This window comes from Rhopalosiphum maidis, chromosome 1 (assembly GCF_003676215.2).
Source record: "Rhopalosiphum maidis isolate BTI-1 chromosome 1, ASM367621v3, whole genome shotgun sequence".
In the NCBI taxonomy this organism is placed as follows: Eukaryota; Metazoa; Arthropoda; class Insecta; order Hemiptera; family Aphididae; genus Rhopalosiphum; species Rhopalosiphum maidis.
Window position 1 is genome coordinate 47,999,014 of NC_040877.1, and position 21,830 is coordinate 48,020,843.

Here is a 21,830-nt window from a genome sequence, read left to right on the forward strand (position 1 = left end):
TCGTTCAGATGTCACGTCGATCCGCTTGCGAGTCTTGACGGAATTTGTCAGGAATTATCGACATCAACATGATAAACCGGTAGACTCCAGACAGTGGAAAAACGCGAGGGAAGGTACAATTGATTTATACGAATCGTAATTTCTGAACTAGAGGAGGGAGATATCCAGCAGGACAGTGATTCGTGAGAAGGGTGCATATATTACACATACATATATAGGTATATATATATTTGAGAGATTATATATTATATAACTGGACAAACGGACCCGATAAGCTTAAAGGTGTGGAGAGGGGTGAGGAAGTTCGAAATCTAAACGGTAAAATTGAAATTCATGAATATTTTATCGGTTCGGTGCCGACCGTTGTGTCCGGGTGTGGAGGTTCAACTGCTCCCGCGCCGACGTTTAACCCTCCACCACCACATGAGTGTGGATTGTAGGTATGTGTATAATATGGTCTCGTGCTTTGTGTCATTCCACACGCCAATTTGACGTCCATGGCTGGTCCGCTATGACAAATTATTACTTGTTCGTTTGAATATTTCTGGTTTCCGTGTATTTCACATTGTTTACAAAACCATACGTCATAGTATTAAAAATTGTGTAGATACTTAACACACATCAAAAGTTCTTCTGAGTCCACCCCCTCTCCCAATATTGATTAAAATTACACCATTTTATTACAGCCCATGCTTGTATAATTGTTATTTCACTAAGTTTCATAACTAAAAGTATCGAGTGCCATAGCTTGTAGAATTTTCGATAAGACTCACTAATGGATAAAATACATAGGTATAGGTACCTAGGGATCCAGTAGCTTGGAGAGTTTGTAAATGTAATTACTTCATTCATTCTGAAAACAAACAATGCAATGATTTTAATTACAAACAAAACGATGTTATTTAATTAGAATTTTCAAAAAAAAGCAATCAATATAATATTATACACAATATATATTTACATAGTTATATATATATATATATATATATATAGATAACCATATAAAGGCAGGAAGTCGTATAATTTTTCGTGTAAGACCCCTTTTTTTCCGATCGGTTCTGTTATTGTTTTCCATTTGTATCAGACAGGTATTGAGATTGGACTTATGTTAGTTGTGCATTAGTTAGTTAAAACTTTTTTAGTTGGTCATTTTGGTTTTTTTAATTAAATTTTAGTCATTTACGTGTTGACGATTACATTGAACAAAATTAATCAATTTTTATGTTTAGGGTCTTGAGCGTTGTATACTTTTATAATGCACCTACCCTTCACGCTGCGGAGATGATGGTGAAAAAAGTAAAAATCTGTTATGATAAAAATTATTGTTAATTGCTAATAAGTTGAATAATAATAACTATACATTATATAATTGTATAAAATCTGTGTGATTTGTTTATGGATAATATATTAATACGGTAATACATGATACAGATATTATATAATCGGCTAAATTATTTATCAATTGAATATTTTATTTAAAGAGAAAAATCAAATTATTAAAAATATACACTAGAAACATAACGTTATACACCCGGCATGTATTATTAGTGATTAATAAATTATGAACATTTCTATTAAAGATCGTTTCGTATCAAATTATTTATATCGGATAATATTTACGAGGGCGTCAACCTTTTGAGGTCAAATGTAATAATATATTTTACATTTTTAGGCTTCTATAATAGGTATATTATAGGATATATAATATATTATATATATTACAAAATAAAATTACCAGATTTTTCTTCGATATTTATAAAATTCAGTTTTATGCGCAACATAATAAAACGGTGACAATATATTACATAACATAATTCTTTTTAAATAAAATACTTAATAAATGATTATTAGTTAATGTTTTAATATACATAAAAATAATAAGTACTTGGTACATACAATATAAATTGCAATATATTTATATTATAAATATATTTTTAGAATTTAATTGGTAAGCTAATAGATATTTTAAAGGCATTTATAATAACTAATATTATAATATTATATTCAAATATACATAGAAAACTATATTACTTATAATAACTATTAATTAATCTAGGGAGTTAGCTGCACGCCCACACAGCATAGGGATGATTAATTTACTTGTTTTTCGTCAAAAAGGTTACCTCCCTTCAGTTAAGCTATTATAACATTTGCGTTGAAACTACGCTATTTGCGGTCAAGAAATGTAAATTTAATACGCATGTGTATGTAAATAAATATAAAGTTAAATAAGTCTGTGGTATTTACATTTTACACTAATATATGTATTTTTATTTTTAGTTAACCAATAATCTGTATTAAGTCCTATTCTGCCAACTAATTATAAACAATTAAAACAAAACATGTAAACGTCTATTTCCGGAAATATACTCTTATATAGGTACCCATAATAAATTATAATATAATCCAAAATATGATAATTTTCGTACAATTAATAAGTATTATTAAAGTACAAACATTAACTTATTAAATCAATACAAGATTAAATTGAAAGAACAATTCAACACAGTGCAAGTTAGTACCGGTATTGTAATATATATTATTATATTATATATTTTGTGTTATGATAATTTGTATCCTATATAATTTTAACAAGCATGAGTTTCAATAAAACTCGTACGCGTCATTTGCAAAATCGAAACAAATTTTCCATCCCACAACAAATACAATTGTTACTGTAATGATTTCGAACAAAAGTAAAATACTATTCTCGTTATTTCAACGAGAAAACTCGTAAAAACTAAATGAATACAAATGCTTTATTAATAATATAAATTATTTTTACGTGGCGCTGTGTGTTTGTGTATTCGTGTTTGCAGTGTATAAATATTTACTCATCATTTGGTCGAACCAGTACCAATTTTTTTTTACGTAATATTTATGTATGTGTAGTTCGTTATCGAAAACGTCACGCGCCACCGAATTAGCCAATAAATTAGTCAGATTTCGATTCGATTAACATCCACCACCGGCCGCAGGCAAACGTCAAAAGCTCGAAGTTTATAATAATAATAATAATAATAATAATTTCTGACGCAATACGATTTGCAACACGAAATTTTGGCCACGTAATTCGGTATTTGGGTAGCTGAAATAAATCGTACGATACTATGACATTGGTGGCGATGAAATATTTAAAACTATTTAGATCAAAAGAACCAATTCGATAAATAATTAAAACCGAAATTTAACTGATTTGAATGAGTATTTTTTGATACGAACGAGTCATTTTACAAGACATTTTGTAGAAATCGTGGTCCAAAAGAGATATTAAAAAGAGACAGTTGGTATTACAGACAATTTGAACGGGACTTTTCAACTACCAATAATTATTAAGTAGGTGTCTAATCTGCAAAAAATTGTGATTTTTTTACTTAAATTGTTTTTTCTTACCACGGCCCAATGTAACTTTCGTCACAGTGATATTGTTATTGCCGTCGTCGTCGTCTCGAAATGTAATACGCAGGTACGAACCTTTATGATATATTATAATAATATTTTAAGAGCTGGGCAAGCACGCAACGAGTGCGATCGATCGGGCCCGTGAATTATGGGCGTCTATCTATAGTAATAATAATAATAATAATAATAATAGTTCAGCCACCCTGCCCCGCGGCTGACGGCGCGGAAAGATTTTAATTTTTCAGACTGCTTTTGTTTGACTTACGGGTCTCCGGAGACTCGTAACTTACGGATTCTGTCGGCCATGCGTACACATCGTACGACCATATACGCGTATGTGCATATTATATATACGTCGTACACAAACGCACGCGCACTACACGGTGCACGAGCCCTTGCAGCACCTATTATAGGTGCTACCCTGTAAGGTATACTTACCCACCTACTAATTTATTCTTTTAGCCTTCTCATCTATATTTTCCACGATGACACATTGTCGGCTCTGTTTTTTTTTTTGCTTTTTTCACTTAATCTTCCAATTAAAATATTAGCTTGAAAAATATTAATTTTTTCAACGTTTCAACAAACAAAACAGATTTCCGTCCGCATAATATCCTATCGTACGTAATATTATGTTTCCGCAGGTGTCGTTATTTGTATTTTTTGTATATTTTTCTTCTGAATTAACACAATTACATGTTTTTTTAGTCGTTAAAGTTAACGTACGAGTACACATATAATTGAAATTACATGTTAAAAACCTATAGAACACCATTACGTCGTAATATGAATTTGATTTAAATCCTTTATGGATATTGTTAAATATAATTCACATACAATTTAGACTATCAGACACGCCTATAAAGTGCGAATGAAATGCTAACGACTCTACTAATCAAAGTAAATCATTTTTTTTTTTTTAGTGATTTTTTTCAAATGAATCTATATAGTTATAATATTATGTAGTCTTATCTAAAAATCGTAATTTTTGTCTAGTTTTTATAATCATTTTTGAATTTAATAAATAAATTACCAGCTAAATTATGTATGTATTTATACATACATAATGAACACAAAATAAATTGCATTGCATAAAACGTGGATACCTACTTAGGTTGCTAGATGTAGTTTTATATGATACACCAAACGAATGTCAGTATGCAATTATGTTTCAAATAGATAGATTTTATCAAAAACAAAAGAACGGATAAAAATAATAGTCACTTGGGATTCTAATTTTTGTACAGAACATCAATAAAATGTACCTATCCGAAAAAAAATATCATTTGACGAGTCGACGGAAACGGGATAAGAAAAGAAAAGAGAAAATGTAACGCGTTCCGTGCAGGAAGTTCTATTTATTTAGTTACAATTGTGTATTTTCGATATCTGTATGTACGTGCTGTACATAATAAATCGAGGATAAGTTGAATGAAATCGAATAACAACACGACTGAGCTAAGAAGACGTTTGAAAAATATAAGACATTTTAAATCGCAAATATAGATTTATATATATAAAAAAAAAAAAACTATCAACTCGCTGACTCAAAGAGATATAATAATAATAATAAAAATAATAATCAATTCAATTGTTTCCGGAGGTATGGAAAAGTTAGGTATGTTATAAAATATGCAGGGATGTAAAAAAACCTCGTCCTTAATATTATATTCTCGTTAAATTCCATTTATGCAATTAAAATATTGATAATAACAATAAATTAAACACGATTTAATAAAAAGAATAGCCAAATAACTTTTTTTTACAACTCTATTCAATAAGTTGAATTATTATTTATTTGTTTTTTACACTTTTTATATTCTATATATTTTATAAATAAAAAAAAAGTGTATTTTACTATTGTTATTATATCAGCCTATAATGAGCGTGGAAAAAAAACGTATACATTTTCAATGCTGCACGACTTTCTGCAATCAAATGAATAATTCAGAACGCTTTAATATGAATTTTAATATAATATGTGGTTTTTACTACGTCGTAAACGATCGGTTTGGTGGCAGGCACTAACTGCAGTAAAGCATTTGGCTATATTTTAATATAATATGTATTATTAGGTTGGTCACAGTATGGCATATACGAGTCGTATAATACCATAATGGTAGAACGGCAAGCCACAAACTGTGGCGTATGTATATAATATTATGTACCCGTCACAATCTCATTTTAAAATACCCAAACGTTTGTCTAATAGGGTAAGTCAAAAACTGCGTAATAAGTAGGTGTATATTTTTTTCGATAAAACTAACTATCTCTTTCAGCAGACGTTGTTTAGAAAGCTAAAATTCTATTTAGTAGCCATATTGTTCTTGTTATAAGTGTTTAAAGTTTAAATTTTGATAAAACTCGATAAGATAACAAAAACGTGTAAAAATTATTTAGTTTATAAGAATGTGAGAGATGTTGATTTTAAACTTGAAGGTTTTTCATAAGCTTTTCTTACTTGAATTTAAAAAAAAAAAAAAAGTAGTTTAACGTATAAAACCTATTTATGATGAGTTATATTTTATACATTAGATCTATTTACACCGTCTTATGGGACGTCAATAACACTCAATAGTTAGCTATAATAATATTTTATATTACGTTTGTTGTATAATGTATGTATATTATAATAATTAATGAAATGTTTTGGCAAAAAATGCACTCAACTCAGCATATTACTACAACTTAATAGATAAATAAATAACAAAATATTCTTGGAAACAAATGCTAACACACCATTTCCGAATAGAATCTCGTTTTTCGTACTCAATTATTTAGCATTTAATTCTAATTTAATATACCCGTACAGTAATTTTCTTAAAACAGGTATATTTTAAACTTCACCTAACTTTTTTTTTGACACGACAGAATACAAAATTGCACTTGTTATTAAACGAGGTATAAGAACAAAATATCATTCGATTTCTGATAAAAAAAAAAAAAAAAGAAGAAGATCCGTTATAATAAACATACATACATATTTATATATATATATGTTACTATGATAGGTACACGTTCGATATTATGTACATGATATTATTTTACTGCACGCGTAGGACATGCAGATTATACAAAAAGCAAAAACAATGCGCGTTCGTATACGGGTTAGGTTACGTTAGGTTCCTTTTCTTTAATTTTTAATTTAAATTCACTTTGAAATCATCCAATACACGCGCGTAGGTCGCGAGAGTGTGTTGTGAGCAAAATAATACATACACGGTGAATATGTTCTATAAAACCAGATTTTCAAATGAACAGAAAAACCGAGAAAACACATTAATGAGAAAAATGATATATTGGTTTTCGTCTGGTAGCCGGGCACATCGAACAGTGTGTGTCGTGTATTTCTTATTCACACCATACTATTCCGAATGCGGCTATAATCATGTATGATATCATATTACAAATCATCATAATATTATTAAAACATGCATACACCCGCACGGTATTAAGTCTTGGGCGATGTGTGTGTGTGCGTTTGTGTGTGGATATAATTTGTACATAAATTGTAATTCGTTATTTTCAATTCTCGGAATTACCGTAATATCCATACACGCACGTGTATATTATTATACTACACCAGCGTATAATAGTATGTTTATTATATTCGTACATGGCACGTAATACGTATAATAACAATAATAAGATAACGATATGACATACTCGTTTATATTTGTGTGTTACATCTGTTAACCGGATTTTTTTTTATATATACGTAAATACCTGCGCGACTTGCATAGTGCACTCTATCGGGTCTTCGCCTCTCTCTTTCACTTTCTCACAGTTTTCTTTTCTTTTTTTTCGGTTAGCGTGAAAGGTCGGCATTTCCCTCAGAGCCTTTTTTTATCGTTGGCGACGTGGAAAGGAAACGCCGCACGTCTAGTGGAAAAGACCCGGTGGTTACCCGGATATAATATCGTGGCGGATAAGTTTACACTCCTCGGCACGGAAGAGTACATAATATACCTACCTACTATTTAATATGTATATTGTATAAAAGAAAGAAAAAAAAATCACCAACAAAGTGGCCGTTTCCGGCACACGCGACGTGCGACCAAAACACATCGACTCCGCCTCGACCCTCACACCACCTACCACGCGCACGAAAGTTCAAACCGTCCACCAATAATTGTCGGTTTTCACGTTCCTTTTGCGGTTTACCAGAAAAACAACACGTAAATGGACTTTGTATAAAATTATTATTATTATGGTCACTTATGAAGCCTGATCGACTTGCATAATAATAATAATAATAACAACAACAACTGCAACGACCGATTGTTCTGTGTACTTACCTATTTTATATTTAAAATTTAAATTAAATTAAAATTAAAGTTGATACGTAAAAATCAATGTTATTCTGTCGAAAATTACCAGAAAACTTTTTTTCGTATGTATCTCAAAACTCACTTACAAATTTATAATAACGATATTATAAAAAAATTATATAATATTTACAATCACGCGGCGGTATAGATAGGCAACAAAAAGGCGTTTTTCTACTGCTGATTATAATCATATTTAGGGTCCGGATTTCATCAATGCAAAGGTTATTATTTTTATGTAATCTAGGACAATGCATTCTAAGTATATAATTCTTTTCATGTACTTTGTGTAACCTAGCAGATACTTCAAAGGCAAAACATTTAATTTGCATTTTTTCATTTATGTTACATTTTTTAGCGTTCACAGATAATATTATTAATTTTCGAGCATATATTAAAATTCTGTATTCACGAGCTTTTAATGCAAATTAAGATAATGAAAAAACTGTTTTAATAATATTTGCTTTAATAAGTTTTAGATATTTTTCACTCGTATCAAATCAAATGAGTACTATTTATGAGCAGAATAACATCTCCAGCGATTATCGGGTTACACGGATTTAATCAAATAACAAGTCAGTTGGAAACACATTGCGATCACATTTATTTCCAGTAGAATGTTTGTTTACTGTTGTTCGTTGACGAGCTATTTTTAGATAGTACTTTTTGATAGTTTTTAGGAAATTTAAATCCGGACCAATTAATAATATTATATTATTGTAGTACATTACGCAGTTTTTAAACGTTATAATGTGGCATATTCGATTACAGCCGCCGGTACAAGCGAGTTTTTCGGACTTCACGTTAAGTTTAGATAGGCGCTCACGTTCTATACCGTCGTCACTTTACGGTGCTCGGTTGGATATACACTATATATTATATTATAGCGAGCGTTTTAGTTTGGACGTCATGGGTGGCATTTACCATGGGGAGTGTGGGGTAGAGGGCAGGGTTGAAAACCGACAAGAGTTGTAATTACACTCGTATATACAGGATATAATGAAATACACATACACACACTTACACCCTATATATAGATATAAGTAGTTATCTCGTTCGGTCGTTTATCATTCGACTCGGAATGAATTAAAATTCACACAAACACGAGCGCGCGCATACACACACACACACACACAACAGACATCGGCCCGAGGACAGAACTCGACGTATATTATTGCGTATTGTCTATCGCGTCTGGAAGACGACCCTTCGCGAAACCGTTCGTCGAGAGCTGCCCCGTCGAGGGTTACTGCAATGACACTGACGACACGGTTCCGGAGAGATGCTGTGCGTGACGACAAGACGCGTGTTGTACTTTCTGACAAATTGATGGCGAGGGCAAGCATAATGTATAATATAATATATTATATTGAGCGAATTTCTATGCCGTGATCGTGGTCGTCAGTTAGGTTAGGTGTTGGTAAGCTCGCCATGCCTTCGACCTTTGTCGCGTTGTCAAAAGACTCTTAATAGTACACTGAAAACACGTGTCCGGTAGACGACACTTGAGTAAAAAAGCATAATTATTATCGTAAGGTTTATATAATCGTATGCACATACATCAGTTGTCTACCTGTTTTGTTTAATATTTCCCTCTTTAACATTAAAAACTAGCATTGTTGCTTTATGTACATATTTACCAATTTTAATGTGGTTTCACGCTTTAATATAATATTATAGTAAATACCATAATTATTAAAATAATAAATTATAATACGTCATGTTTTAAACCAAAATTCATGATAACATATTTAATATTTTCAATTTAGTTTTTGATTTCCTAGTTAACTTAAATAGGTATGTAATGAATACAAGCGTGTTATAGCTAATTTGAAATAAGCGTATAGTTAAAAGCATACATACAGAATAGTACGTTCTTTTAATATTACCATTGTAACAGTAATAATTATAAAAGTATATAAATAGTGTATTTTTAATAAAATATAAAAATATCATAAGGTTATATCAATTATTCATTTTTTTACTGAAGAATATTGAAAGTGCACGTAAAATATATTTTATAAACATTGTCCACATTCAATAAGCGTAATTGAAACGCACACATACACACAATTCCTAAAAGGAAAAAACTATTTTTATTTGATGTATATTATATTGGTACCTACCAATAACGAAAAAGCACCTTTTATTTGTACATATAATAATATAATACACTTAGTCATGGAGAAAACTGCAGAGGTGTACCAATTATATATACATAGTTTCCACGAAAATCCTCGCTTATTTAGTAAAAATCAAAGTGTGTGCAACATAATATATTTAATTTATTTTCAGAGTAACTGAAAGCTATAACAGTACACACACATATTTTTGTATATAATAATATATAGTATTCTGTTATATTATAATAATATTAATGATACCGGCGTTCGTATGTCTGTTATTCTGCTATTATTTTTTTGGTCATGCCGTTTTTTTTTTAAAAAAACTTTAGGTTATGTTAAAATAATAATTTACAATATAAAGATAATGGCTTTGCTTTATAAATCACAACGATTAACAACTGAAAAGTTTCAATACTACACTGGTGTAATAGTGTGCTTGTATTTATATAGGATATTAACGATGAAAACAAACTTAAGCCTCTAGGAAATTGATTTTCAAACAATGATATAGAAGCACTTGCACTGTATTATTATAACCGAATAATATAATATTGTTTATATATGATATAAAATATACGATATAGTCGACTTAAACTAAGACCTGCAGGTGATATTTGCGATTCACGGAATTAATTATTTTTATTCCCCCTCCGGAATAAACACACACACACATTGACGTATAACTATGGATATGTACTACCATGCAAAATGCAATATATATATATACATATATAATACATGTATATAAAAACTTCAACTAGATGCAATGTTCCGCACAAACAATACTTTATATATTAATATATAGGTTTGTTACGTCATGAGAAACTGAACGAGCATTATACTGTCCGTATTTAAAACAATAGATGCATTGTTATCACCGTGTGTAATTAATAATTTTGATTAGACACCAAAGACCGAAGCATACCGATGTTAGGTTACATCAAGAGAACCTTTTCGTTAATTCAAAATTGTTTTATATGGAAAAAAAAAATTCCTACATTAGAATAATAAAATATTTAACGATATCATCAATTATTATCGTAATCAGGTATCAATATTGTATTTGAAAACGAGTTTAGGTACAAATGTGCAATACGCGAATGGTCTATTGGGCCTATGCCAAAATAGTGAAAGTATGGTAGCAAAGTAAATAATCGCTAAGACAAGAATGTTAAATTCAAACAAGATATTACAATTTGGAAAAAGGCTATATATTATGACCAGAATTATAATTACCAAACGTAAAATATTAAAAATGTTCAACCATAATGGGGTGTTTTGAGAACTTCAAAATTATTTCCTATTAGGTTTCAACTATTTGCAAACTTTTTCCATACGTCTAATACATTTATCCATTGAGTGGTTTGCATTAGGTTCACGGAGATCGTCTTTGATTAAATTATTCAAGCCATATTATAATTCCTCGCATTGTTTAGATTTATTTAAACAATAATTGCATTATGTACAGAATGTATATTGCGTATTGCGCGCAACTCACTGCCATTACTTTTGCTATTCTGAACAGATATTTAATTTATTTTATGAAATATAATATGTTTTATTATATGTTTTTATATTATATTAACTCTCGACGCTACCACTAATGATATAAACCAATGATCGATATAAGATTCGCAGTATGCTATAGCTTATAATCATGTGTAATTAATATAACATACGTTTAAAAATAATGGGATTTATGTGTTTTTCTTTTTCGTGTAAAAAAAAAAAAAAAAAATCGAGAGAAATACCTAAAATATCTTATAATACGAATCTATCAATGGAAACAGAAATAAAATATATAATATAATTTATACTTGTTAAAAATTCGTATAGCATATTATATAACTATTTATGTATACATATATATTACGTATAAAAAAGCGAATGATAATCAATCGTCAGAAAAGAAAAATTGAACTTTTTGCATACACATAAACGCGTTATTATGCTTGAGTATACCTTTATATTTTATTCGCTACGACGCTACATAAAAACGTAATAAATAAAAGGAAAGTCATTTACACGGGATACGTTTTTTTTTGGTTTTTAGTTATTTTTCGCGAGACGAAGGATTTGTTGATGCGTAGGTAGTTCAGCCTCACGTTACTACAGTAACTGTTTTTAATTGCTTGCAATACGAAGAATTTAAAATAAATATAAAAAAATAAAATATATTACGTAATCATTAGAAAAAGTATAACAGAACGTCATAAACAACGTGATTTAGACCAAACAAACATCCCAATAAACACTATTCCGTCAGCACTATAAAGCATTATTGGCAGTCAACAAAGAATAAAATATATATTTTGCATGACTTTTTATTTTCCCGCGTCTAAACAATACTATGATATTATATTCAGCGCCTATGACGATTAAGAGTATAGTTCACATTTTGAGAGTTAATTAATTTATATCAAAACGCCAATGGTGGTTTTAACTGTTCTGAGGGACGGGGTCCAGAGCTATTGGATCTTCTTTTCACCCAAGTCATAATACAATATGATGATAAATAAGTGTTAATACTTTTATAAAATATTTAAAAACAATTTCGTCTTTTTGTATGTATACGAATGGAGAAGCATCTTGAGTATCAATAACGTACCGTGTAAATGTTGAAATGTTGTTGTAAAATTCGAATTTATGAATTATAAGATAGATTATCCCTAGGAAAATTTTGAAAATCCACCACTTTCAAATGTGTTTTATTTATATTCTAATCGTTCAATGGTTTAATGGAAATATTGTAATGCAAGATTCACATGCAGATGATAAACGAATTTCAGATCTCGTTGTTTAATATATCTGTTGTGAGTAGTTATTAATCTAACTGTACAATTAGATTAGCTACATTTTGTTATGTATAAACCTATATTTTCGATAGTCTCAGTCGTCTTATGGCTCTTTTACTAATAGTCGCTACTTATTCTAAATGCCCAGTGCGGAAACATTAAATATTATAATTCTGTGCAATTTTTATGATTTAAGTTTTACAGTTATTTTATTTTTGTTTTTGTATCCAACAGGTGGTAAGAAACAATGTGCCCAGCGGACACCAGCACAGTCACCTCCGACCATATTATAAACTTTACCCGTTCTGCTGGATTACAACTGGCAACAACAACGGTCTAGGTTGGTGACGAGGGAGTCACGCCAAGTTTGGTGGACTTGAATGATTTAAGACTATAATTATATGGTAGACATGTGTGCGACTTCGACGTCACGGGAGCACCATCGAATGATCGAAATTGTCCGTCTCTCCGTTGCAGTCGTTGTGATCACGTCTTTCTGTACCTTTCGAGGTGAGTGCCACCTTTCAATTAATATTCATTTATTTGTAGTGCTTAATTATTTTATATTATATTGGACAACTCACGACCAAAAATTAATCTAAACTAAGCGTACACTCGAATTTTTATAAAGTCATATTATATTATTATAGGCTATAGATAGGTCGTGAGAGGATGCGGGTGTTGTGACTAAGTTAAATGTTGTATAATATTAATTTTTTCTCTTAAGAATGGTCAATAGATAACAAATTAAATAATGTAAGATATATAAATTTAAATAATTAAAATGGATTTATTACTTAGACATATATTATTGACGAAATTTAAACAAACATTTTATCTAATAACCATTTTGTGATTACTGATTACAAATATTAGATTAGCATACTTATAAAACTGTTTTCTAGTATATATATTTTTTTTAATTTTGATTTTTATGAATATTAGTTTGTATGGTCTATATATCTTGGTCTTTTAAATGTTATTATATAAACGATTTATACTGTATTTGATAAATTATGGGGCTAAATGTGGGTTCATAATTCATGTTACGCTTTGGAAAGTTATAGTAAATCATACAATCGGTTACACGCGAAAGCCTAAATTCACATTACGGGTATCCACAAATTGATTGTGTAGTGTATATGCATATATTTCACTTATCACTAACCATCAACCGTCTACTTGCGTGTGAACACCGCTCGTGATCTCTTTGTCCGGGCTATCGAATTTATACTCTCGCTGTATACGGAAATGATATAAAAATACAAAACACGATAATATTATTTGTAGTAGCAATTACACTTGCGGCTACAAAGCTACTTATACTCGCACACTACATAATGATAATGGCATAACACACTTGTCGCTGTGTTTATTTCACAAGGTAAGCAATGTGCATTACGATTACATTATATTAAAACTATGTACATTGTGTTTGTCGTCATCGAACCGCAACAGTCGCGCGCGTACAGTAATTAAAATGTCGCCTTTATAATACATCACGCCGATACAGCGCGCCTCGCCGGTTCAAAAAAAGAAAACGATTTAACGCCGACTAATAATATTTATATATTTATATATACTACAACTGGTGTCCATTATAATTATCACCAATTATATGCAGCTTATGGATGACGTAAAATTATCGTAACGCCGCGAGATCAAGAGTATACTATTGAACAACTAAGTTAATAAACTTGTATCGTTAGAGTTTCATCACTTAACAGACGAGTTTATTGTTTTGTTAAATATATTATAAAAATTAATTTAGCTTTTGACTTAGCCAAAATATTTTCTAGAGAATTCCATTATATCATTTTTTTATAGATTAGTTAACTAGTTACAACTTATATGTTTTAAGGTTTAGATGAGTTAAATAGTAGATAAATTCTAAACTTCAAATACTCATAAAGTTTTAATTAATTGACCAGGTATATTAGTTTGAAGTTATATTTTAATACTATCATGAAATTCACTAAAAGGTATTCAGCTTTCGAACATTAAATTAATAACACATATAATATTATATTTATTAAAAAATTAAAAATTATAACGATGGAAAATTAAAAAAAAAAAAGAAAGTTTTTTCTATTTTATTTAATGACGAGCCTTTACTGTTAAAAGAATAAACCTTTATGTATATTATTATACGCGTATTATCGCCGAACACAACTACAAGTGAATATTGTTCACCGTACGTTTGTACTCAAGAGTTGTACACGTGACTACGTGAGTATAATATAATGATATCGCAAGTATTCGTCGTTTAATGATCTCCAACATAATATTATACTCGTTTCATATAAAATATAACACTGACCATAGTAGTCCATGCATTCATTTAATTTGAATAACAACGACATATGCATAATATTGTGCAACGAGTAGTGGAAAATAGTATGTCAATTTTAATACAAGTCTTTATATTATTGTTATTATTATACGTTCTGTAGTTTTTGTCGTATTATTTTTTTTTTTTTTCAGAAAATTGTTTTCGATGTTCCTATACATATCTATCAATTTTTGAGCGAGAGAGTATTGGCAATACAAAAATCCGAAACTCGTGGTTAATTTATAAGTTTATATACGTATAACGATTAATGAATCTTTTGACACATTTTTCCGTGGTATAGTAACCTAATATTATAGCAAATAGACGGTAAAACAGAGCACTACTTATAGATTGGTAATTGGTATAGAAAACCGACGCACTACGTACGTATGAATATGAATATATTATACAACAACGATTAATTTTATTATGCAATACTTATACTTTCTATTGATAGTAACTCCAATGGTGATTGATTTCTCTTCAACTTATAAGTTTCATCAAAATTGTAGTTTTAAAAATAATTGTACGTATTTTCTTTAATAAAGAAAGATTAAAAATAAAAAAAATATTGAATGACTAAATAGATATTATAAAAAAAAAATTCACTGTTATATCGTTTTAACGATCTGTAAATAATATCAAAATTATAATATAATATGAATAAAATAAATTGGAAAATGCGCAAATTATTTCGCTATTGTGACCGCCTATACCAGAAAAAATACGGTGACGATCGTCTAACCTAACCTAAATTGTGCAAAATTAAAATCAATATCTGTCAAATTTCAATGTTAACGTGAACGACACCTTAAAATCGACTCGGCCTTCACGGCCTGCAGTATATTATATGTGCAGCAGTATTCTCATCAATGAGTTTGTTATGGGTTTGTTACGACCACCGTGTTTACGCACTCGGTGGCTTAATATTCATTACATGATATACGTATTTATAATATTATGTGTACGCCCGTTGGCGAGGGGTTCGCTGATAGACACGCATAAAACGGTTAAAAACAAAATTAACGATAAAATAACAGAAAAAAAGACTGTAAAATGTTTCTTTTTTTTATACTATTGTGCTGCATAACGGACGGTAATAAAAAGGAGCTTAAGTTTTAATTGGTAAGCTAGACCGACGGAACTTTTTAACGACGGCCGAGTTGTGGGGAAGAGGTGCACAAGAAAGAGAAAAAAATAATTTTATATACCTATGCACAAAACCAGGGCGAGTCATAAACGCAATTTTTGCACAGCATAGTGTCCGTGGTCGGTACGGGGTGGGTTCGGGGTGACAACACACACGGTTGGGGGTCCATGCCCCGATTAACCGTACATATACCGTTTAAACGGTTTCGTGCTGTTTGGTAATTACCGGCGGCATCGCGGGGAACAACCGACCGGACGATTTGCGTGCGGAGGTGACGGCGGGTGGGGTGTACGAAAAAGCAAAAATAGCTAAAGCGATCCAATGAGTAGGCAAATTCGAGTCTGCCGTAAATGCGAAAAAAAAAAAAACACACACGCACGCGTGTGGACCAAAAAACAATGTATTTTAACTAATCAATGCGTTCATGTGTATTCGAACGTGAGTATATTACATTACGTGACCAAGTATTCTGTGTTATAGTCGGCTAACCGGCTCCAATCACATTTGAATAAATGTTGCGAACCCATCGACTCCACGTCGTTTACTTTCTTTTATACATTGCACGTGAGTCGTTGGCGTTTATCTATTATTATTTCGTTTATCGCCCTCCTAAATAAACAATATTCCGAGCCGATATTCGCGGAAAAATACGCTATAAATATTGTAAAATAATCGAATTACGTTGTTTGTAGTTAACGCTATTGTGCATAGCTTATTGAAAAACAAAACAAATCATTCCCGCATCAATGGTGTTCTAAGCGCGCTTTGATATCCATAGCAAATCCGAGTTCAATATACACCGTAAATGATAGAAATCGACAGAGGTCCGTTATGATAATAACATTATAATAATACTATGTTTTATATTCTAATAGTATTGTTATTATTTCGCGCACGTCTCAGAGCCTACTCCCGTCTTTGCCAATAATACCACCGTAATAGCATCGTTTGTTTCAACGCCATTTAATAATATTTGGATTTCGGAAATTATCGACGTGATCGATAAAAAAAAAGTCGATGTGTCTGCTGCTGTCGATTTTATATGCGTTTTTGTGTAGGACGGCGCGTCTCGTAGGCAATTTAACAACACTAACGTTTCGAATTTGATATTGTCGTATTAGTATTATTATTTATTTACTCGCGAGAGCCAAGAGTTTCAAAAATCGATGTTGAAAGAATAAAACATGAAGTGATTTTAATAGAATATTATGCGTGTCATAATACTTTGTACACTTTAGTCGTAAATCGAAATGCGGCGATGTTAATTTATATTATGCTCGTATACTCGCAATAACAATAATAAAATAATAACGATAACGATAATATTACAACTCGATCGTTAAGGCCAGCGGTGGCCGCCAAACTAAAGTATAATCAGTCGCTAAAAGGTCTTAAACAACGTAATGCGAAACGTGTGATAGAAGTTTTCTTGTATTAAAAACTAAACGCCAAAGTTTTACTCGTAGAAACGTCCTTAATTCCGAATAGAATTTAGTTTAATTTATCTCGAAAAAGCGTGCTTTAATGCTTATTCTTTTAATTGCTACGCTAAACGTTTATTCGAACCATTGTAGTTTTATAATACCAGCCCTTAATTAGTTTGTTGAAACAAAAAAAAAAAAAAAAATCACTATTAATTCATGCTCGTTATTGGACTTTATTAAAATGATAATTTATTATTGTTATCATAATATTAATTACGATTGATATATTAAACAGTGATCTTTTAATTGTAGTTAATGGATATGATAACTTAAATATTATGTTTTATTTTTGATAAAGATTGAAACTATTACAATGCGTTACGTTGTTTACATACACGCGCGTAATTTTAATTTTCTAGTACTCTTGTTCGCCTATTTTTCTTAGTAAATATTAAATAAAATTATTCTTTCAAATAAAAAGCAGAAACGCATTAAAAATATAATATGACTTATATTGTTCTTATAAATCATGTGTAAATGACAAAAATAAATAATAAAATTATGCTATTTATATAGGGTAGTTATTACAGAAGCGTACATGTTTGTAACAAAATCTTGCTTGGCACAAAATAATGAACAACAATATTTTCCTGTACTTACAAAAAGCACTTAAGTGCGAGCGATTGTTTATATTTTCTCTTGTTTATTTATAAACAGCTCATACTTAATGCTTTGTAAAAAAAAAAAAAAAGTATAAATGTAAGATTATATTTTAATGACAAAAAAATGTATGATAAATAATTTAAATTCAAAGTGTCCGCATAATATAGAGTACATTAGGCATAAAATATATTATTTCGATTAATCAAATTAGGTTTGAGTACAAAAATAATACGAAACCTAATAAGTTAGTAACTCTGATCTTAGAAAAAGTTATTTTTTGTAAGAAGCGTATTTATATATAGTATACTCATGTTTAGAAAAATGCCTGATACACCAGTTGGAAAAACAAGTGGTTATACTTGTTTATCGTGATGATTACATTTGGTTGGTAGTCAGCAGACACTGGCTTACGATAATAATGAAAATTATAACAACGATCCAATATGTATGTTTTTATATCTGCCAATTTTTAAACTTAAAAATGAATATCAATATTTTTCTTTGTATTATTATTTTAATATACGTGTATTGCATATTATTACACGCGATTTATGTTTTCGGCAATTTTATCCTGAAATTATTATTCACCAAAATGGCATCTTTTTTTTGGAATAAATTTAAAAAAAAAAACCAATATCATATTTTAATAAAGATATGTTATTGAGATAAAATTGTATTTGGTAACATTAAAATTAGATCGAATCATACTATACTAATTTTATTTAAATGCCAGACGATTACAATGTTTTTATTATTTATTATTACCTATTTTAAATTTGGACATTTTTATTTGTATAATATGAGCTATATTCATTACATTTTTAAGGAGTTTATTATCAAAATCAGTTGTTTTAAATTATAAAAAATATATTAAACTCAGCATAACATAGACTAGACAAATATAAATTAATGAACATGTTGTGTGCGAAAGACATAGAACTACTTGCTATTCAAATTAATAAATTAAATATTTTGCACTAATAAAAGAATCAAAATATTATTACTCGTCAGATATCAATGGTAAGGATACCACAACCTCAACATTGCATGCAACCGCGTTGGTAATTATTTGCTGTTCGATGACCTTTGAGTATAATATTATATTTTGTTATTTAAGTAAGTTTGTAGATGATAATATTTATATATTATCATCTGTGGAATATTATGGATACCAAATTATTCGAATCAACTGTCCACTTATTGTTAAAATCTTAGATATTGTGCGAGGTGTACTCTTGTCAGCTACACACCACTAAATCTAGTTGACTAAGAAATCTAGTTAACAGCTGTCCAGTTTAAAATAAATAAAACCGGTCGGTATAGATAGTGAAATTGCATATAAAAAAAAAAACTCTAATGTTCTAACGACACAAACAATAGTTATTTTTTTGTTCCTAAAACAACTGAAATTCGAGAAAGAGAGTTCAATCAATAATTGCTCATATAATATTAGTTTTTATCATTTGCTAAAATATTATCATTATCGTTGACAGTAACTTATAGTATTGCGTACATTGTTATGGTTTTACGGCTGTTACAATTCATCATTCTCACTTGATGCGGGATGTTGAACGTCTGCAGACGAAAATTTAGAACGAAATACGCAATAGTAAGACGGCGTACTGCTGCGGTCGCATTGTATTATATGCAATATGTGTGTTTGTACGTGTGATTAGGTGAGGGCGGCTTACGCGTGTGTATGACTTAGAACGTACGAGAGTTTCTCAACGATATATTCACAGTGACGTGTATATACGTAATTAACTAAAGTGTGTGTGTGTGTATTTGTGTGTGTAATGTTCAAAATCGGTTTAAATATTTTAATTTGAGATCCACTCGAAGGAATTGAAAAATGACCTCATCCGAACCGAGCAAACAAGCGGAGAGAATGTTTTATAAAAATATATTATATTTATTTTCAATTCATACGGGTTATATAATACGCCGACCACGATCAGTTTTTTTTTTTAATCCAATTAAGAGACGACCACCAAGCTAAATGGATAAAAAATATTGTCGTTGTATTGTAGTTATTACGTTTTTTTATCGATGAGTGTTCGTACGCTGTTACCGCTGTTCGTGGTCAAAGGTCGTTTTTCGCTTTTTTTATTATTTTGTTTTAGTTCAAACCCGGCTCTCCCCGCCCAACCGACTTTTCATCCTGCACTGCATACCAAGTACCTACAAGAAAAAAAACGATATTAATTTTTGGTAATCCCATTAGGAAATGTCTCTCGTCATTCTTCCCCCTTCCGTAACTTTTCATAAACTCTTTCTACTTCCAACAGACTACAACGCAGTAGTTTTAATTATTATTTTACGAAACTTGAGTTGATATTTTTTAGAAAATATAAAGCGCCCGACTATAAACCCGTTATCGCCCGTAGTCTATTCGAAGATCAACCACGAAACATTTGTAATAAACTAATAACGTCTTTGTTACAGAAAACGCACAGTACTATTATGTTATACAAATAATGTTAAACGCTATACACTGTTTATCTCGTCTCGATAAACCGCATCATAATATGTAATATATTGGTACACGGAGTAGACACTATTTTTATGGTGTGTGTAAAAAAATGGATGTGGTTGTTTTCATTTATTTTAATTTCGTCTCGTACGACGATGATACAATTTCACTTAATTACAAACAATCACCCAAAAATATTAAAACGAGAACACGTGGCTGTTTCATTGCTCTTATCTGTTTAGTACGTTTTGATTTTTTGAATGCGTCTCGTCATCGAGTAGGTTATTGTTATTTATGTGTTAAATTTTGGATCAATTATAAATTATTATTACATACGTAAAACAAATTTTGATCGGAAACGGTAATGTATATAGTTAACGTCTATTTTTAAGGATATTTTATAATTTATTTATACCAATATTTTAATTAATTTAACTACCTGTTTTAGATTCGAAATGTTGAAAAATCTTTCTGTATTTGATATAATTAATACGAGATCTGCACGAATGCGAATATAGAATGCGCTAATTCAGATCGTCAATACTTTGACGACTGCATGGACGAGTGGCAGTAAACATACGTATTCACGAGCACCGCGTTCGTTCGATGTCTCTCGATAAAACTTTTTGTGACACTACCGTAACCTAGTTACATATGCATATTTTCATCTGTTCCTATCGTAGTGGTTATCCGATTAAAAACAAGAAACTATTCATCGTCTCGGAAGTCCAAATCACGTCTTGTGTGGTATTATAATATAAATAACACTTTTAATAATTATTATTGTGTGCACTGCGATCTACGCGTTTTTTATAATATTACGATATTATGACGTAATATGCACCAGGTAGGACGCGTATATTACGATTTATCGAGGTGAGCCGCACTTCTACTGCAATACCGTCTGCTCGGCCACAGACACTGCAATGTAATTATAACGTTTGCGTGTTTAGTCAACGGTATACACATCGTGCATCTGAGTTTTTGACACATTTATCCCCCTTTTTTCAGATGTCTTGACGTAAATGAACTCGAAAAATAATAATACTTACATTATAGGGCTGAACACGTTCGAATTTTATAATTGTAAAATTTAAACATATACGTTTTTGAAAGTTGGAAACAGGATACAATACA

The 21,830-nt window shown here is 30.4% G+C and overlaps 1 protein-coding gene across 3 annotated transcripts in view; it reads left to right on the top strand.

The window, feature by feature from the left end:
* The window catches only part of LOC113550676 (lachesin-like), a 181,233-nt gene that overhangs the window by 55,335 nt on the left and 104,068 nt on the right, over nt 1-21,830 (top strand). For all 3 annotated transcript variants that reach the window (XM_026952656.1, XM_026952655.1, XM_026952657.1), the window contains exon 2: nt 12,886-13,161. In XM_026952656.1, the coding sequence (XP_026808457.1) occupies nt 13,053-13,161 (109 nt within the window). In that variant the 5' untranslated portion in view covers nt 12,886-13,052. The remainder of the gene's footprint in view (nt 1-12,885; nt 13,162-21,830) is intronic.